The sequence below is a fragment of the Xiphophorus couchianus genome, chromosome 17, assembly GCF_001444195.1.
Source record: "Xiphophorus couchianus chromosome 17, X_couchianus-1.0, whole genome shotgun sequence".
Classification (NCBI taxonomy): Eukaryota; Metazoa; Chordata; class Actinopteri; order Cyprinodontiformes; family Poeciliidae; genus Xiphophorus; species Xiphophorus couchianus.
This window is the reverse complement of record NC_040244.1, coordinates 16519142-16539928: the sequence shown is the minus strand read 5'-3', so window position 1 is coordinate 16539928 and position 20787 is coordinate 16519142. Positions and strand designations below refer to the sequence as shown.

The 20787-nt window shown below is 40.1% G+C and overlaps 1 protein-coding gene across 2 annotated transcripts in view; it reads left to right on the top strand.

Moving 5' to 3' along the window:
* scube1 (signal peptide, CUB domain, EGF-like 1) overlaps nucleotides 1–20787 on the top strand; it is a 118590-nt gene that overhangs the window by 25856 nt on the left and 71947 nt on the right. For both annotated transcript variants that reach the window (XM_028043809.1, XM_028043808.1), the window contains exons 4-5: nucleotides 1569–1703; nucleotides 18456–18584. In XM_028043809.1, the coding sequence (XP_027899610.1) occupies nucleotides 1569–1703; nucleotides 18456–18584 (264 nt within the window). The remainder of the gene's footprint in view (nucleotides 1–1568; nucleotides 1704–18455; nucleotides 18585–20787) is intronic.

Sequence of the window (20787 nt, the reverse complement as noted above, 5' to 3'; positions counted from 1 at the left end):
TCTTTCCTCTTAACTTTCTCCTCGAGCGGCCCGAAGATTAAAGTCATCAGTCATATTAATGGCATCCATTACGGCTCAGGATTGACCTAAAATAGTGTTAGGAAGTGCTGTGAAAACAAAGCAGAAGTTCACCAAGGACACAATTTATGCTCACAATGTAGAACCTGCGCTGCTATATTTACACACGGAGCTGGAGCTTTATGGGCCTGCAACAGAAGAACTCAGTGAAGTCATCGTTGAGGTCCGTTAGACCGTCACAGAACATTCTGAATATCCAACATCATTCATTCAGGGGAAGCTGCGAAGAGCAGCTGAGCTTTATGGCGTTCTGCTTTTATTATTATTAATTGATTCCATGACCTGTTTTCTCTCATCTCTGTCCACTTACAACTGAATTTGTTTAAAACTGTTGTGTACATTTTAAAAAGTCATCCTACTCAGTTACACATTCCTTTCTATTTGTTAGAACTGAACAGTACTTTTATGTGATATTTTACAGCATTTTATAATTATTATTGTTAATTATGTTTATTTATATATAATTTCAACATTTCTTGATCTTTTGTGTGAGCCTGTAGCTGCCTGAATTTCCCCTGTGTGAGACAGTAAATTCTATTCTATTCTATTCTACCACAAAACTTAACCCAGTAAGCCAAGTCTGTTAGCAAGAGATAATATTCTAATAAACGACATACAGTATTTCTCAAAATATTCATGTGGCTAAAAAATAGCCTGAACTACAACATGAATACAAGAAAAACTCAGTAATACTGTCTAAGTGCTTTTATTTAATACAAAAAAGGAACGATTGTTGAACTGGTGTTGAAATTTTCTACTTGGAACTCTGAAATGTCCAGGTTTCTTTTCAGAAAGTAACGAAATTAATCTCAAAATTTCAGTTTCTTTTTCTTTTGGCAGAAATTCACTCCTTTTATTTTCCTACTTACAATGGCCCTAACAGGCTGCTGTAGTTTTTTTTTTTTTAAAGGAGCGATGGACACACATTTGGCCGATAGGTTCTGGTGTAGCAACTTTGAAAGCTTAGTGTAGCTTTCATCCAGTGCCGGGTCCAGTTACGACCTCTTGCCATCTGCCTTTTCTTCCTCCTCTCTGGTGTCCTGCCTGAGGCTGGCGGCCCGACTCAGCACTTCAGACTAAACACAGCGCACAGTCACCCCGTCAGGCCCAGGTTTACACACACGCCCACGTACAGAAGCTGTCACGTCTGATTACTGTACAAGACAGTTGGCCACTTCACTGAAAACTTTATAAGCCTTTCAGCAGCACAGTGCAGGATAAACTGCTTCCCTGCAGTTCGGAGCGACGCCTGCTAACACTTAGCGCCAGGCGTTTCATCCAGCCACAGAATCCACCTGTTAGTGTGATAGGACAGCATGGCTGTTCCTCCTGGGTCCCTGTAACATTCCTGACTCTGGTGTCAACATCACTGAGCACACAAACTCTGACTCATATGCTGTTATTAATGCAGCTCAGTAAGTGATGAGCGTTTGTTTCACTGCTGCCTCTCATCCCTTGCTTCCCTGCTGTCTCTGTGTGTGTGTGTCCAGATGTGGACGAGTGTCTGGACAACAACGGAGGATGCCAGCAGGTGTGTGTGAACACAATGGGAAGCTACGAGTGTCAGTGTAAAGACGGCTTCTTCCTGAGCGACAACCAGCACACCTGCATCCACCGCTCTGATGGTAAGACTGGGACAAAGAGACCAGAAAGATCACACCGGGTTACAAGAAATCTTTTTTGGAAGTTGTCTGTTTTTTTTTTTTTAAATATCTGGATTAGGACTATTTTCCACCACTGAATCATAAAAGTGACATCCATTTTTCTCAATCGGGTTTTTATTTTAATTTGATTTAGAGAAATCTGATCTTCTGACTTAATCGATGACATTTTTGTGACATTAATAGTTCATTTCCCTTCATATTTCTCATCCAAAAAGGTTTTAGAAGAAAAAAAAAAGTTTTCTAACAAAGTGTTCTAATTAAATGTTGCAAGCTTAGATTTCTGTAATTTGGGTAATAGACACCATTAAGTGTAAGTACATGTGAATTGAACATTATGTCTTTGTTTCTTTTCTGTCCTGTTGGAATCTCTCCTCCTGCTCATCACTTATTGATCGGATTCTCCAGATGTGAAAACAAGTCATGAATTTTGACACTCATGTTGCTCCATAGTTCAGAAAGTTGACTTGATTGAGCAAAACCAATGGGATTTTTGGACTTAGCCCATCAAAATGACCCTAAAACAGTTGAAATACCCCAGACAATTTCTTTGGCTGTTGACCGGTGTAATATTTCAGTTATGGGAAGAATTTAGAAAAAAAACAAAAAGTCACATTTTAATTGTTAGGATTATTGTAGAGCACAAAGAAAATTATTTAATAAAGTTTAAAATGAATAAAACTTTAACATGCAGCTTGGTTATCTTTAGCTGTCTTTATAAACTGGGCGTCTCCTGGAAACTCTTCCAAACAAACCATGCGCTGTCTTTTTTAATATTTTCTAATTTTACTCTAATGAATTTTGCCATTTTACCAGCAAACTGAAGCCTGTAGAATCAGAGTGCTGAACAGTCTGACCACTGGGATGAGTTCAATCCAGAGAGAATTGGCGACTGCTTTCCACTTGATATGTGAAATATGAATGAACTTTCTGACAGCGAAAACTGTCTAGAAATTGCTTTAGAACTCTTTCCAGATTGATGGGCAGCAAAAGTTGCGAGAACCTGGACACTTAATTCATGTAACAGTCACACCTGGAAAAAAAAAGTCGTCTGCCCAGAACTGCTCAAGTGACAGTTTTAGCTTCACCTGATTAAAATTCTGGAAAGAAAAATTGTAATCTGTAAAGAAGTCACAGACTCTGTCTCCACCTTTGGGCTGCGTTCACGCTGCAGCCTGCAGTGACACAAATCTGATTGTTTTGGGTTTATGTATCTGATCTTTTCATGACAGTCTGAACAACACAGATCAGATTTTTAGAAAAGCAAAGCAGGCCACTCAGGCTACGTTCACTCTGCAGGTCTTAATGCTCAGCTCAGATTTTTTGTGAAATTTGATTTCGATCATTCACATTTTCCAAATATATGTGACTTGCGTGAGATCTGCTGTCTGAACTGCAGACAACCCAACAGTGTCCTGCATGCACAGCAGAGGAAGCAATGATGTCACACATAGTGAGCGTGCTCAGAGTTTGTGGAAGTAAATATGGATGCTAACGGTGGAGCGTTTCTTGTGACGTTAAAGTAGCTGTCCAACCAGAGCCAGCACATTCACAGCTTAATGCTCATCATCGGGCGCCATGGTCGTGGTTTTTCTTCTAATTTCCGTGTATAAGGAAATGTGAACAACCATACACACAAAAAAAGAAAATCTGATTTCACAAAATATCTGAATTGAGCATTAAAGGCTGTGCAGTGTGATCGTCGCCTCAGTGATCAACAAGAAAGGAGCACAGGTTCTGTTTGTCTTCCTCCTGCTGGATTTCAACTATTTTATGAGGAGAGATTTCCATTCCAGACCGGGTCCATGTAGTTTACCATGATGTAACTGCCATGGGGTCAGTTAATTAGCAGGACTTTATCCATGGAACAATAAAATGGCTTGATTAAACAATTACATGGGGTAACGGAAATTTCAATTACACGTCATTGGACTTTTTTTATTTTCTTTTAAAACCATACAGTTTCCTCATTAGGACAAAATTAAAAAACAAATCTAAACTAAAATAAATAATATTAAATAAAAGTATGCCACTTTGAATTTTGGAAGGTCATGGCAACAGGAAGAAAACTGGTTTTATACCACTAAGTTTTACATCTTAGCATCGTCTCACTTAGATCTTCTCTGCAGCAGCAGTGAGGAAGCTCTGAGCTCCGTTTTCCTTTTATCCGCTCACACTTCTCTGCTGCCTGAACAATAGACACATGCATGCAGCTGTGAATGGGTACAGTGTGCTGGAGGACATCAAAGACGTGAAGCGATGACAGTTGTTTGTCACTCCTTAATGAGTGCAGGCAGGAGGAATGGGGTTGTGGGCAGAGACGGAGGGTGAAGACAGAGAGGTCGAGTGAAGGAGGAGGCTGTGACCTCTGCTTTTGTCCGCTCCCTCTTCGCTCGGAGCGCTCGCCGGCTGTGGTCAGCGCGGAGGCATGTCAGGAGGCTCTCAGGACGTTAGAGGGTCCTTTGTGGAGGAGCGAAGCGAAATAGGTGCACAAACAGATAAATGTTTGCTCACTGGGAACTCCGCCGGCCAGCGAGCTCCTGCCGTCGTTTCCTGTCACTCCAAACTCATTTTAAAGCTTTAGGTTTGCATCAGGGGAACCCTGCCTCTGTTGTTTCTTAGTTTTCACAGCGATTGACCAGATGTAGATGGACTCTTCAATCCCATTTTTTGGGGAAAATAATTTGAAAATGATTATGACACATTTTGACGGAAGCTGTTCTATATCCATGTTCTAACTGTAACATGTGTGTAACCTGGGATGCTCACAGTAAACAAGCAGTAAAAATCTCTAGGTGTGAGTGTGTAAGGCCTCACTCTGGCTGGCTATCCTGAGCCTTTCACCTTCACCACACACACACCTCCCTCAACCCCCTCATACACACTCTGTCCCGCTTCCACAATCAGACGCTTGTCCGCTGTTCCCCTCCAGGCCAGGAATAGCCGTAGAATCGCAGTGTTCCACAGGAATCTTTTTGCTCGCTCTCGTTCCGTCTTAAACATCACAGTCCCAGTGACACTCCTGACCTCAGCAGGATGTGTTTGAAAACCACACCTGTTCACTGTGTAGCTTCTCTCACTGCAACCTCTCCACCAGCATGGACAGACCAAAGAGCCGTCGGAAGACATCAGAGCATGAGTTGATGCAGACGGATGAAGGGTTCGTCCTCCTTTGGCCCGGGACAGAGGAGGACATCCTCTTGGTCTCTTGCCTCAGCTTTTGCTTTTTGAAAGTTATTTTACAAACCCAAATTTAAAAGTTACTTTTCTACTCTCTACCCTCACAACCAGATTACTTAAAATTTAAGGGCTATGGAATTTTTCCTTCGCATGAGATTTCTATATTATCTTTAATAACTGAATCCTAGATTCAGTTATTACAGATACAAACTAGAGGTCAGACCTGAAATCTTGGTGTAGTGATGAACTCTGACCTGAACATTCAGAGTCACATAAAGATGGTTACAAAGTCAGCCTTCTGTCACCTGAAGATCATTTCCAGGATTAGAGGACTAATGTCTCAACGAGATCTAGAGAAACTCATCCAGGCGTTTATCTCTAGTCACATTGATTACTGCAACAGAGTCTTGCAGGTCTGTCTAAAAAAAACAATCCTCCAGCTGCAGCTGATCCAGAACGCTGCTGCTGGTGTCAGTTCTAAAGTCTTTACACTGACTCTCTGTCGCTCAGAGAATAGGCCTTAAAATACTGTTGTTAGTTTATTAAAAAACTGAACTGCTTAGCACCAAAATACATTAAATACCTATTATGTTGTATCAGCTGTCCAGATCTCTCAGGTCTTCTGGTCAGTGACCAGAACCAGAACCAAACATGGAGAAGCAGCATTCAGCTTCTATGCACCACAAAGCTGGAACAAACTTCTAGAAAACTGCAAAGATGTTTAAACAGCGAAATTGGGTTTGGAATAGCAGGTGTTGCTCTGTATTAAATGTTACTTTTATATGTCCTTCATTTAAAAAAGTAAATCTTTCTGTTTATGAAACTTCCCTTCTTCCTGATTACCCACTTCACATTGCTGCATAAAGCAACAGCAATTATAACATGGTCATTAGAGATGTTATTAATACATCTGGCAGAGTGAGGAAGTGTAAAGTCCTGTAAAAAATGAAATCAGCATCTCCATAAAGCTCGTCAGCAGAGGAAAGCATGAAGTGCTCTAAATGTTTCTGGTAGATCTGAACCATGGCACCCAAACCATCACTGACTGTGGAAATGTCTCTTTGGGCTTAAAGCAACATGGATTGTACTCCTCCTGACACTCCAAATGAAATGAAAACCTTACTTTCATCTGAGAAAAACACTTTCCACCATTGAGTAACCGCCCAATCCTTTATCTCCTTAGTCCAGGTAAGACTAGAGTTAATCTACGTTCCCTCTTTAATCAAAGGCAACTCTTAGCACAACTGCTGAGCTCAGTTTCAGCAGCTTTACAGTTTTCTGCAAACCAAGTGCTGACACGAGACGCGCTCCACCCAAGGCTGCTTCATCCCAGTGTCAGGTTTCAGTCCATGTCCTGTTAGTCCTTGTAAATCTCCCCCAAATTCTTGCATTTGCTCAGCTTCTTTCTTCCACTCAACTTTCCATTCACATCCTCAAACAACCAGCTTCTCGTGGACAGTGCCAATGATATCTGTCCAGACGTTTGTCTTCTCTGTGACTGTTTTACCATAACATACAGTTTTAAAAAAAATGTTTTTATCGTAATGAAAAGTATTATTCAGTAATATGCACATTTTCTGAGAGTATATTTTAGAAATAATCACTTTAAATAACAGAAATAAATGCTTGAAATACATCACTCTTGGTGTAAAGGATCTACGTGACATTCCTGTTTTAATCTGAATTCTTGAATTCTAAATAATGAAAAAAAATCTAATTTATTGAGAAGTTATGTTTACCAATTGGTTTATAGCAAACTGTATTTATATGCATGATATAGCAGTTGTTTTACCACACTGAGATGCTTTATATGTTCGTACAGCAGCTAGCGCTCCCTGTATGAACGCTTGGAGGAGGAGCTAAAGCTGAGATCGCAATAATAAACTCTCCTGTTTGTGGATGTTTCCCCCGATATAATGATGTGTGAGCCATTAATTCTGTGGTAACATGTTGCTAAATGGTAAAACAAACCGAAGGAAGCAGTCTTGTTGAAAATGACCTCCTCTAGTTGCCAAACAATATGCATATTCAGAGTGCCATGTTCTGAGTGAGAGGAAGCCAAAGAGAGAGAAGGGGATTGTGGAAACAGGGCATGGGGGAGGTGTGAGCGCTCGGGCAGAAAAACAGAAAAAATAAACACAGAGACAAACATGGTGGACTTGACAAAAGTTGTTTATTTGGAGCTGTGGAAGGAGAGGAGGCAGGCAGAGGCTGAGGCCGCCGCGCTCAAACACAAACAGACGCGCGCAGAAAGTCACGGCGGCGCAGACATTTACTGGACAACACGCAGATTCACACACTCACGCACACGCCCACATGCGCAGTGTTCTTCATGATGATGGAATTCTCACTTTAAACAAACCGAAGCAGGAAACTGGAGGTACAGAGAGCTTTACAATGACAGGCCTGGGACACGTGGGAAGCCTAAGTGCAGGGAGCTCTGTCTGCCTGGCTGTCAACTGCTACTACAACATCAGACTCCTTCCATTTTAAAAACAACTTACCTGTCACACATCCACATGTTGACGATGCAAAATACATCTTAAAATCTAGATTCTGCACTACAGGTAGAAGCCTCTCATTGGCTGGAGCAGAATATCTTCTTGATGACTTTATCAAAGTAAAGACCTCATATGGAAGTTATGAAAATAAGTTTATTGCCTGTATCTTTGACAATACAAAGAGAAACTGGTGTGAATTTGGATTTTTTTTTGACAGGAACGGTATTCAAATATAGATAGTTTTATGGGTCTCTTCAGTTAAATCAGATCTTTCCTAAGCTTGTGTAGGCCAGTGGTGTCCAAAGTCAATCCTCATGGCCGGATCCTGAATGTCTTGGTTCCTGAATCAAATGATGAATCATGAGCTGGCCTCCGCAGAACAGAACATATCCAGCAGGAGGAGATAGTTGAACCATTTGACTCAGCAGTTGGAGCAGAGATGCATCTAAGGTTGTTTTCACATCTGCTCTGTTTGGTTTGCTTTAACTGTACATTAGTTTGTTTGTCTAGAAAGCCTGGTTCATTTGGAGAGGTGTGAATGCGAAACTCTGATGCGGAACAAAAAACCAACTCTGGTCTGCCTAAATACCTCGTCTCAGTTTGATTAAAGTGAATGTACAGTATATGCAAATACTAAGCAGGGCATTCTGGGTAAATATAACCAAAACAAACATGGGAGTCTAGCACTAGCGGGAGAAGTGGAATGAGAATTTTTCCAAAGACAAAAGAAATATCCTACAACTGCTAAAATATGACAGCATTTTGGTTTACATTTTGTGAAGAAGGAAGTTGTGTTCGGTGTCTTCTTCAGTTGCTTTTGTTGTTTCCTTCAGTTGTTTTTGGTGCAGCGCCCCCACAGGTGAGGAGATGAACAGGTGTTTTTTAAAAGGGGTTGGCTCGTTTGACTCAGTTCATTATGAAAGAGAACCACACCAACTGAAAATGTAACACATGTTGCAGGTCCGCAACTAAACCGAGTTCACTGGACTGTCTGGTGTGAAAACATTCTAAACATGGCAGGACACCGATCCTCGAGGACCGGATCTGGACACGCATGGACTAGGCCATCCTATCAGCTTTGTTTCTCTATCTGTGACACCAATCGATAATGTTCTTTGTGTTTGGAATCAAAAATCCATCCTTATGTCTCTGAGCGGTCCTTGGCTCCTGAACACTTCCTCTTCTTCTAAGTCCTCTGCCTAGACTCTTATGAGGAACACCTGTTTGTTCTTGGTTTATGGTGAAACTATGTTTATTTCACTTCACGCTGAGTGTGGCCCCGGCGGTATTCACTGGAACATTCAGCACTTTGGTAATAAACCAACATCAGGGTCTTGAACAAGCTCTTTAGCCCATCTTGAGATGCTTATTGAGTAATGTCTTGGTAATTAAAACTTCTAATAAAAGAGAAACTAACGTACAACTGAGAAATATCTCTGTTTGCCTGTCTTAGGCAGATACTGTCTGTTATTCAAATAGGAGCAAAAAGATAGAATTTACTTTTGCTTTTCTTCCTAACTGATATATTATTAGATCCGAGTTTCTCTGTAGTTTATGCTGATGTGAAATATCAGGGCGCAGACACCATCTGGTGTTTAGCTGGGACTTGGTCTCACTCCCAGGAGATATTAGGAATCGGCTTGTATGATTTGAAGCTCACAAAGAAAAGTCCACCAGTTCCGCTCAAGTTTAAAACCTTAACCTCTGGCAAACGCCACCAGGCACCGGGGGGTTTTACAAACAAAAGGTTTCTCATATCGCTGGTATTAAAAGCCTTAAATCTGGTTGTAAAAGATGCTTAAAATCAAGAAGGTTGTGTTTTTTTTTTCTTTTCAATCACCTCAGAGCTGATCTCCCTCCAAATGCTCTTAAGACATATGATGGTCTAGCCAACGCTAAAGTCAAAATCTCTGGTCTTGTCAATTTGATGTGTGTGAGGTTAAGGCCAGATGCAGGAAGTGAAAGAAAGCAAAAGAATGAGTTAGAAAAATGTGTGTGTGTGTGTGCATGGAGTCCCTATTTGACAAAGAGATTGGGGAGGGTTATTAGAAAGGCACAGTCCTTATTTAAAGAAGTTCAATGCACTCAGCTGAAGAAAAGCTCTCATTGAAATTCATGGCTTAGCACCTATAGCTCTGTGGTTTAAACAGACCAGTGAGAGAGACACACAGTCAGCGTCTGACAGATTTCAATTAAAATGGCATTTACAAGGCATGGAGAGAAAAGTGGAGAGAGGAGGAAGACGGGAGTTTAGGAGATTTTTCTTTCCCAGTTGGTTAACGTTTCTTCTTCCTCCACAATTTTCAATAACTGAAATTCCCCGATCGGAGTTTGGTTTCATTCATCCGGAAAGTCACTTTTATTGATGCCAGCTGCTCGACATTTACTAACCAATGGCAAAAATATAATAAACTGCAACTATCTGAGTCAGCCTCACAAAAAATACATCATATTTTTTATACATGGGAAAGAAGGGTTTAAAAAAAAGAGACAGGTTCAACTTCTTCAACTAAATATTTGATCTTCACATCAGATCAATGGTTTTACCAGTTATTAAATACATGTTGGCTTGCCATAGAATCAGACTGTTACTTTAAACAATAACAGTTGGATTGAAATGCTGGTACTGCAGTAAACAAGAGTCACTGTGAAAATAACAGGCAGCCTTTTTCAAGTCTTACTTTTATGTGTCACAAATAATTCTTTTCGTCTGAGTGGCCCGTTTTGTAATCTCATTGCTTTTTTTGACCAGATGACGTCATCAGAGAGCTGAAGGCCAAGAAATGTATCCACTCTCTCTGCTAAGCAGGGCATTCTGGGTAAATAGAACCAAAACAAACATGGGAGTCTAGCGCTAGCGGGAATCTGATGATGAGGGACGGCGCTCAGACCAAGACGTCTGAAAGTCAACCATCACCTCCTTTGTTTTGTCTACACTGTCTCACCCTGCACTTGACTTCCTCCCTGCTCATTTCTTCATGGTTTCCATGAAGGTGTCCCACTGCTCTGGTGTCATCTGCCACTTCAATGACTGGATTTTCTGCATGTGTGGATACAAAGTTGCTTGTTAGCGATTTGAACATCAGTGAACCGAACACACAACCTTAAGGGACTCAGTGCTCAGTGTGACGGAGTTAAAAATGTTTTTTTATTGGTTTTTGTCTCTTGAAACAGTTGCCGACCTGAAATTACTGTAAAGGATTCTGGCTTTTTCTCTAGAGCTCACTGTGCACGGTTCCACTTAGTTGTAATGGTTTTCCACCAGTAGCAGCCAGGTGGCACCAGCCCGTTTTTAGAACCTACTTGTCGAGTCGGGCTGAAACTGTGATGTCAGAAGATCATCAGCCTCTGATTGGTTAGGGATGGAGTCACTGGTTGTGTCACATTACCGACTTCCTAACAAGAATCTGACCTGCCAGTTGTGAAAACTTCTCCAACAAGTAGATCCAATTTATATACCAAAATATATAGTCAGTTCAGCAGAATTATACAGTAGTCAGATTTAAAGGTTTTTGTTGTATTTTTTTTTTTTACATATATTCCAATTTGATCCGTATAAAACTTTTCAGCCAAGTTCAGTTTATTATGTCAATTGGTAAATATTTTTCCAAGAAACCCTAAACGGTTGTATCAAGTCACTGACTTTTTAAGAACAAATTAACCTACATTTGTTCTTGGATTTGTTATTCTGGCATAGGGAAGTTACAGTGGATCCCCAGTATTAGTTATTTCTTGAAGTTACAGACCACAACTGCCCCACAAATAGCTGAGAATTATTACTACTACTACTTGAGACTTCCTCTAAAAATGTATAGCTTCCTATTTTAGTAGTTCAAACACCAGGAATACCTTAATATGCACAGTGGAAATAGCTTGGCACTACCACAGAAAATGATATCCATGGTCTTCCTTATCATCACCCTTGGGTATACAGCCAATCAGCAGGAAGGAAAACTAACAACGCTCCTAGATTGGTTGCTTTGCAAATGTCAGCCAATAGCATGCTAAATAACCTAGTGCTTTAGTATTTCAGCATCCCAAGTTGGATTTTCTTTGGGATATGTTGGATGTGCTCTGGGACACAAAAAGAATCAGTCAATAGGTGAATTTCCACCAATTATTTGGAGTTACGCTCCACAGAGAAGTCCCCAAATAAGCGAATCTGCAAATACTGAACCACGAACATGCGAAGGGTTCACTGTGCCAGATTCAGTCAATTACAGTCACTAACAATAAGGATATAGGTCATGGTTCCATCACACTAGAAGTCATTTCAGTACCGACAGTGTCACTAATTTGAGTCTTTGTGTATTAGGAAAAATCCACAATACATTCAAACGACTGCCTTTGTTTCAAAAAGCATTGCTGTTCATTAGTCACTGAAACCCAGTATTAAGGAACCTTTTCAACATCTCTGTATTTTGTAAAAGAACGGAAATGGCAATCACTACGTGATATATTTAACTCTTTTCTGTGCCAGATGTTCAGAACATATTTTGTGTACGGTTCTATATCGTTCCACTCCACGCCTGTTCTGTTGACGGATGCCAGCGTAATTTTTGTGAGCTCACGTCAGATATCGCTGGGTTGGTTGGTGATATGTAAACGCTTGTCTTTGCTGGTTTATGAAGGAACCGTTAAGGGAAACGAGGTTGTAGTTCCACCTCCTATAAGTGTTTTCCTCCTATAGCTTTACATAAGACAAATCCTGTTGACTTAATTTTGATTTTGAAAGAACAAGGCATGAGGTGAAAATCCTTTATCTAGTTCTACAAATTAGTTCTTTTTATGGGGATGCTTGGTTTTCCTTGCAGACTGGTTCTAATTTTTGTATTCATAAGTGGGTCTTATTATGTCCAATGCTCTTTTGAGACATTCTCTCTGTTTTTTGTAGCTCTTCTAAGTTGGGATATCATGTTATCACAGTAAATTCTTCAGCTTATGCCTCTTGACATGTCCCAATACTGATTTTGAAATGTGTTTTGGATCATTATCATGATCCAGTAAGGAGTTTTTACATGAAACGAAATGTTTTCTTCCAAACGTCAACAGTATTTAACAGACGTTTTTCTTGGCTGCCCAACAGAAGCACAAAATAGAAGCAATCCAACCCTGAGCTTAACAGTTGGCGAGGCACATGGCTGTTTTTCAAGACATTTTTGCACGCCACCGGCCAAAACCTTCTTTTTAACCTCATAAGTCTACAAAAGCAGTTTCCAAAAAAACCATTGGGCTGATCTAGACTTTCATTTGGAAATCTGTAATGTAGACAAGAGCAGACAAAGTTGATATACATGCCGTCGTAAAATTGAGCCTGATTATACGACCTTGCAAAGGTATTCCAACACCTTGAACTTCTATAAACCTGGTCAGGTTCCCACCACAGCTTTAATGCTTTTTGTTGGGATTTGATGTGTTGTAACTTTTCACACCAAAACGTCCCATTGATTCCCAGTTAGATTTAGTGTGGACTTTTGACTGGGCCGTTCTTACATTTAGATCCGAACTATTCCTTTTTGCCTCGAGTCTTTTGCAGCCTCTGACAGACATCACCTCTTGTACTCAGCTCAGTCCATCTCATCATCAGCTTTGGCTGAAGGAGTAGGAAGAGTTTTGCAAGATTTTGAATATTCCGGATGAAGCTGTAGCCGTTTAATCAGAGAAAGCTACAGTGGATATCATGTTGTGTGTGAAATTAACAAATTTCTAAGAAAACATTCAAACGTTGTTTTTTGTTTGTTTTTTTGGGGCCGATGAGGCAATATCGTCTTTTCCTGATTTCTGTTTTTACAATCTTGCGGCCTTGAGTCAGTATGTGATATTTTTGCAGGTGTTCCACTCGTGAGGTTCTCACTCACCTCAAAAGTTCTCATCACATCTGCTCCACAGTTAAGCAAAGCTGTGAAATCTCTCCTCGTCCCCGGTGAGGCGATCGGGCCGTGAGGCTGGCGTTCCGCTTCGAATCATTCCTCACCAGCCGCAGAGGAACCGGGAGGAGGCTCTAAATTATTCTCCTCCATCTCCATCTCTCTCCATTTCTGTCAGTCCTCCTCTTCTACATTCCTGTCCTTCTCCGTCTTTGTCTTTCACCTCATTTCTCTTCCCCCCACCCCCACCCGCTCTCTCTGTCTCCTACTGCATGCTGCCAGCCAGAATTACTGGGCTTTGGGGTGGAACACTCCAAGAGTCAGGTTGTAATAACACGGCTGTGATATGCTTGGATTTCATCTCCAGTCTTTGCTCCTGAGAGAGTGAGAGGGATGCAAGTTGAGGTAGATAATGAGAGGAAGAAGTATTGAAAGAGAAAGACAGAAGATTGTAAAAGAGTCTGTGGAGAGACTGGGTGAGAGACAAATTCTGTCCTGTGGGCTCTTATTGGGCCATGAAGTCTCTGTTTTATCTGGACCTGTTGGGGCTCCCAGTGAGGAACTTCAGTCGTTATAAACTTGCTGACCTCCCAGTTTAAACAAAACTGCTCACTGGAGCTGGAGGGAAGAAGCCTTTCCTTACAATTTCCCTGCTAACTGCCGGCAAAAATCATATAGTCTTACCCTGTATTGCCAAGAGTATTTTCTTTCCTGCCTGCATGCACATATAAACTTGAGTAAGGCTGTCATTTTGTCCTTTGCTACTGCGCTAGCTTCATCTCCTCCTGGAAGGCTTTCCAGAAGTTGATGATAATGGTTTCGAAAAGAACTAAACATTAAGATTTTTATGTTGTAAATGACAGGATGCATTCACACAAGCCTCATTTAGCCTCACAAGCTGCTTTAATCCAACTACAGTCTGTCTGACTAGAAAGTCCAGTTCGTTTGGGGAGGTGTGAACACCTAATCAAACTCTGACGCAGACCAAAAAAAACAAACTCTGGTTTGCCTTCAAACTTTGATATCAGTTCGTTGGAAGTGAACACTGATACAGTTCGAATGCATATTTGAACACCAATCAGACGGGAGACTGCTCTGCAAGCAGGAAGCACACTACAGTGCACAGCATTCTGGGTAAACAGAACCAAAACAAAACCCGTCTTTCTAGTGTTAGCAGGAGAAATGAGAGGACAAAAGACAAGTCCTCCAACCACTAAAATCTGACACCACTCCATTTTAGTTTACGGTACATTTCATGAAGAAGGAAGTTGCGGTTAGTGTCTTCTTCAGAGGTTTCTCCTTCATTTCCTTCAGTGGTCATTGGTGCAGCGCCACCACAGGTGAGGAGGGGAACAGGATGCTCAAAGGGCTTGGGTTATTTGGCACAGTAAAGTGTGAAAGAGAACCACAGCAGCTGAAAATATGAAAAAAATAAATAAAAATCATATCTTAGTCCCTAATTGAACCTAGTCTGACTATCAAGTGTGAAAACACCCTAAGTTCACATTTTCCCATTTATGAATAATTTCAAGACCTCTGTTTGAATCAACTTCTGCTCACTGCTGAGTGAATAAAAGAATAGTCATCAGATTTTTTTGTACGTGTCGAGATGATGACCTTTTTTGAAAAAATTCAAAAAAGTTGTTGTTCAGTGGTTGTCTTTATTCACTCACTCTCAAATCATAGTTCTAGTACTTCTTCCTAATTTGTGTTTTCATATTGCATCACCTGGTTTCAAACTGTGTCACATTCTGTTCAACCAAAGTATTAAATCAGAGCAGCTGAAGTTTTGAGGTGATTATTATTGTATTCAATTTATTTGCTCCTCACGATACCTTGAAGTATTGTACTGTATTGGAATAAATGCCATGCTGGCTGTAGAGCAAAGGTGAGTGTTAAGAATTGTTTTGTAGTTTTGCATCTCCAGAAACTACTGGATTTAAAAAAAAAAAAAAGAACAAAAAAAATCCCAACATGACTATAAAATGAACATGGACACCGTTCAAATGTGGAGTTATTGTGAAAACTTAACAGCTTCTTGTGAAATCTTGGACTCAGCTGGTCAAGCTGTACATCATACAGAGCCTCAGTTTAAAATAACAGAATTAACACTTTACCACAACGTCCTACAGAGGAGGATTAGGGCCAGCAAAAAAAAAAACTTTTCTTTGTTGGGTGTTAAAGTTGTGGAGAATATTGGTTCTCGAACATCACCCAGAGCTTTGTTCAATCCATTATCTGGACATGGATAGAGGATGGACGTGCTGCTTGACCGTCCATGTCTGTCGACAGAAAAACTGTTCTTCATGCATTCCACTAATCCGGCCTTTAAGACGTAGTGGTGAGAAGAAACCCAATGTTGGAAGAAACCCACTGGAAGCCTGTATATGAAGACTTCTGTGCTAACTTTGCTATTGTTTCATGTCTATTTTCACTGAATTGATCTTTTCTTCCTTCTTCAGGGCTTTCATAGCAGGACGAATGTAGGAAGTCATAATACCTCAGAAATGTTTGGACAGCCCACTTCTGGTGGCTGTCAATGCTCCTGGGTAGTATTGGCTACAAATTGATTCTTCTATGTGTAAAGTTAGTATAAAGTAGATGAAACTACATCAACTTTTTGTTCAGCTGAAGCTGTGTTTACTCAGCTTCAGCTTGAACTGAATGTTTCCCAATCAAAGCCTGGTAGCCTGGGAATCGTCACTGTTTGGAACGGTGGAAAGGGAAACTGGGAACTTGTAAAGAAGTCTGAAGAATTCAGTTTTCTGGCTTAGATGTGAAATGCTGCGTGTCTAAGAAAACACTACACATTATACTGTTTATGTTATATCTACTGTAAAACATGATGATGTCACAGTGGTATGAGTTGGCTCTGAGGGATCACATCGCATGGTAGCTCAATAAATCTACAAATGCAAATAGAATCGCCTAAAGTGAGCATGTAGTTTAATTACATATTGATAGGCTACAAAAAGTAGATTATTCTTTTGTGTTTTACTCAAATCTCACAGTTCTGTCGTTTCTGTCACTTCCTAGACATTTTGACTTGTTGGTTGTGATTGATTCTTTTTCATCCAAGGAATACACTTATTGGGTAAAAATAGGGTTAGGGTTAGGATTTCACAAATATCATTGGCCGATGGTCAGGGTTTTTATTGTTTGCATGTTTACAACATACTTGAAAGACACATGAAATATGTTAAGCGCGTGTCAGACGCAAATGTTTCTCATTGTGATGCTCATTACATAGATAAATTATCATTATGATGATTTTCCACATGTAGCTGATTTAAAATCGGAATATTATACCAGACCAATAAATAATATACAGTATTTTATGTTACAAGAAAGTGGGTTTATGAAAAGTATGATAATGCCAGCTTAAAGGTTATTTTCAAAAGGTACTTTTAATCTGACAAATGAGCCTCAACAGAATGCATATTCTTATTTATTGAATATGACTAGTAAATGTTTACTATTGATATGGTTTATTCATGTTAAAAAGCAGTTTCATTTGCTTAGGAAAGAAAATAAGAGTTTTTATCCTTGCTAAATCAATGGTGTTTTTAATAAAGAAAAGTAATCAATATAGTTTTCCACCAGAACCATAGAAATATCTCACCTGTCAGCACCTATGAGTCAGCAGATCAGACGCTGGTTATCAGTGACGGAGTAGAGGAAGTGTCAGTTTGATCTGGACTCTCCCTTCCTGGGTCTCGGCCTCATCTCATCGATGTGCACCCACTGCTCCGTTTGCTGTTTTAGGCTTAACTGTGCTGAGTGACCGCTCTATGTCCGACTTCTCCTTCTGCCTCGGTTTATTTGACTTCTCCCAGGTCTTAATAGATTGTAGAAACAATGCTTACTTATGAGTTTACTTTTAAAACATGGCCGGTGCTTGTGTTGGCCGCTCTTCAAACCTGTTTCTACCAACTGCTTTTATTGTTTTGCATCTTTGCCTTGTTGTAATTAAAAATAAGTGAAATTTTCCTTTAAAGCCTATGAAGCCTCTTTTGTTTTGAATTTTTATGTAATAGTCCACTGGAAGTGGACAGCTTCATTAACAGCTACTAAGAAAACACTTTTCTCTTGTGGGGGAAAATGGTGCTATGCTGAAGTCCTTGGAACCATTTCGGGTCAGATAACGAGGCTTAACTCACCATGGAAACTGAGGACACTGTGTGTTTAGACTGTGGGTAGACAACTCTAGTAGTGCATGTTTTGAATGTTTATCAAAAGTTGTATTAATGTCTATTTCTCTCAGATTTTTAAGCACAAAAGACTTAAGCATAATTTGGAGTTAAGAACCGTACCTGGATTTACAGGAAAGGTTTGGAAATATAAGCCGGTCTGGCCACCATCTGCCACAATGAAACTAATGAAATCAGAAGTGTTTGATTAAGTATCATCTCTCTGAGGGGGATTCTACAGTAGCTCATCTTATAGTTTTGTTCCCTCCTGATTTGACTAAGAACTGAGTCAGACGAAGAGATTTGACTCTAGATGTGCAGGATACAATGACTTAGCAACATTCTTATAATTGATGTAATCATCCCAACTGAACAGGAGGTAGCTCTTTAAAATGGGGTATTGCTGAAACATAATTAGTTGTCTAAAATTTTGAGTGGCATTTTTGTGCTTTTCTTTTTTGTATACTGGTTTTCAAAAATGGTATGCTTCTCCTGCCCCAATCAATTTAGAACTTCAGTGTAAGGAGCTAAATCTGATGACAAAACATTATTCACCTGAAATGAAACTCTCCAATGTGTGACCGTTAAAAACAATATTCTCTGTTTTCTAGCAATTTTGATACTTTCACATATAAACATGTTGGGCAGCATGTAACCTTTACTGTAGCATCTGATCTGCAGGCCAGTTCTTTGGTGCTAGAGCCATAAGTAGAAATAAACATCATCAACATCAACATTGAATATCAGGTTGTCCACTTAGAGAAGATAATCATTAATAGATAGATAATTAATGTTAGCTAGCATTGATGCAATTGGTTTGGTGTGAATCTGATCGGTGATGCAACTCTACTGTGACTTTTTTCTTTGCTTTTATTTTTAGGAAAGGAGCAAATCAAGTTAGAATTTTAGCTTTGGTTTTCCATACTCAGAAATGCCTCTGATTTAACCCCTGTCTCGTTGTCCTCTTCCTTTGAACAGATGGAATGAACTGCATGAACAAAGACCATGGCTGTGCTCACATCTGCAGGGAAGCTCCCTTCAAAAGCGGAGTGTCATGCGAGTGCCGGCCTGGTTTTGAGTTGGCCAAAAACCAGAAAGACTGCACATGTATGTATCACATCTGATCCTCATGCTGTGACAAAAAAAAAAATTAGAATCATTACTTTTGTACTGCTGTAGCTTCTATGGTTCTAAGCTTCTGTCTCACAGAACTTCCCTCCCTCATGACTACCCCACTCAGCTCATTCAGACTAGTAGCAGCAATTAGCAAACACTTGGTGGAGCTGTGCATCAGCTCATTATAGGAGCTACTTCTCAGTTGAAAGCTGGTAAAATCGTTGTTAATGAGTTAATAGAGGAGCCATGAATTTTATAAAGATCAGAAGTTTTTAAAGATACACATGCCCAAAATCAAGACTTTAAATTACAAAGTGAAATTTCTTTTAAGTCATGTTTGATACAGCATTTTTATAGTTAACATAGTTACTTGTGTGTGCAGTAAAATTTCAAATGTGCTTTAAAATTATAATAAAGACAATATTCAATAGTAATTCATTTTGTTTAATATTCAACCCAAACATGCTGTGCAGAGAATTCTCATTGTGTCATCACACATCAAGCAGATGAATACATAACTACGTAACTTCCTACGGCTACTTCCAGCAGGACTCCACATGGCATCAAAAATCTCAAATCATCTCATAATTGTTTCCTGAACACAACAATGAGTTCACTGTACTCCAGTGGTCCCCACAGTGACCACATCTCAGTCCAGTAGGGCCCCTCTCTGATGTGGTCGAACCATTGATTTGCATCATGGATGTGCAGCGGTGAAATCTGCAACAACTGAGCGATGTAAAGATGAACACTTCTAAGAAATGCTTCTGTTGAATTTATGCTACGAAGAATTACAGTAGATCTGAGGGGCAAAATGACCCAGCAGGGAGCTAGCATCATGCACCTAGCAACATGGCTAATGAGAGCTGTTTTTGTTTTGTTTGTTTTTTTTCAAATTTTTTATATATACATAAATATTTATATTTAGAAAGGAAAACCAAACATCTAGCAAAGTGCATAGATTTACAATCAGTTGACTCTCCATTTTGTTTCCAGTTCCACTGAGCAATAAATCTTTAACCGCTTTCTTTATTAGCCTGTTTTTCTTGCGTTTACATAGTGGTAGAAAAGATTGAGCCGTTCTGGTGATAAACATCAGTAACAGGCACGATTAACAGCTTCCAGTAGGGCTTCAGTGGTAAAATATGAGGGTGGACATTTAATTCCAAAACCATTTGAGCATATCAACCCAAACTGAAGGTGCTGAAGGATTCAGTAGTGGGATTTCACAACTCTTTACAGCTCAGTTGTTTTTTCTCACTTCTCATTCAGTGTGTGCAGCCATGGAATGCAGGGCCGCTGTTTTTGACAGGGGGAAAGTAAGCTTTTAATTGCACTTTATTTGGCATATCTTTTTCTCCGCTCACAGAGTGTGAGCACTGCAGAAGTCTCTGTAAAGCTATAATGTGTTCTCCGCTGTGGTAATATTTCACTAGCAGTAAAAGTTGCAGTGCAGTGTTGGTCTGTTGAGCATGACGGAACATAACAGCAGTAAACAACTTAAAAAAAAGACATTAAGGGTGTTTTCACACCTGATAGTCTGGTAGACTGGGTTTGATTGGGGACCAAAATTGCAACATTTGTTACATTTTCAGCTGCTGCAGTTCTCTTTCGCACTTCACTGTGTCAAATGATCCGGTACTTTTGAGCAACATGTTCCCCCACTCACCTGTGGGGGTGCTGCAGCAGTCATGAAAATGTCTGAAGAAGACACTGAACAACTTCCTTCTTCACAAAATGTTAACAGAACTGAAGTGGTGTCAGATTTTAATGGTTGTAGGATTTCTCTTGTGACTGTGGAATAAGTGTACAAGCCATTTCTCGCACTAGTGCTAGACTCACGTGTTTGTTTTGGTTGTCTTTACCCAGAATGCCCTGTGCTGTAGTTCACTTCCTGCTTTTGGAGCGGTATCCAGTCCGTTTAACGTTCACATTTACACTTGAACCACATCAGAGTTGTTTTGGTCAGCATCAGAGTTTGATGCTGACTTTTGGACTTTCTTGACAAACAAACTGGAGTTTGATTAAAGCGGACTAAACAGGGCTGGTGTGAACGCACCCATTTTGTGCTTCCAAACAATCAGCATCTCCTTCTGCTTTCTCTCAGCTCAACTTTATCTTCAAGTTAGAGTTGATCTTTTCATCAGCTACAACCTGCTTCCTATTTGCTGCTGAAGAAAGGCATGCCCACAGC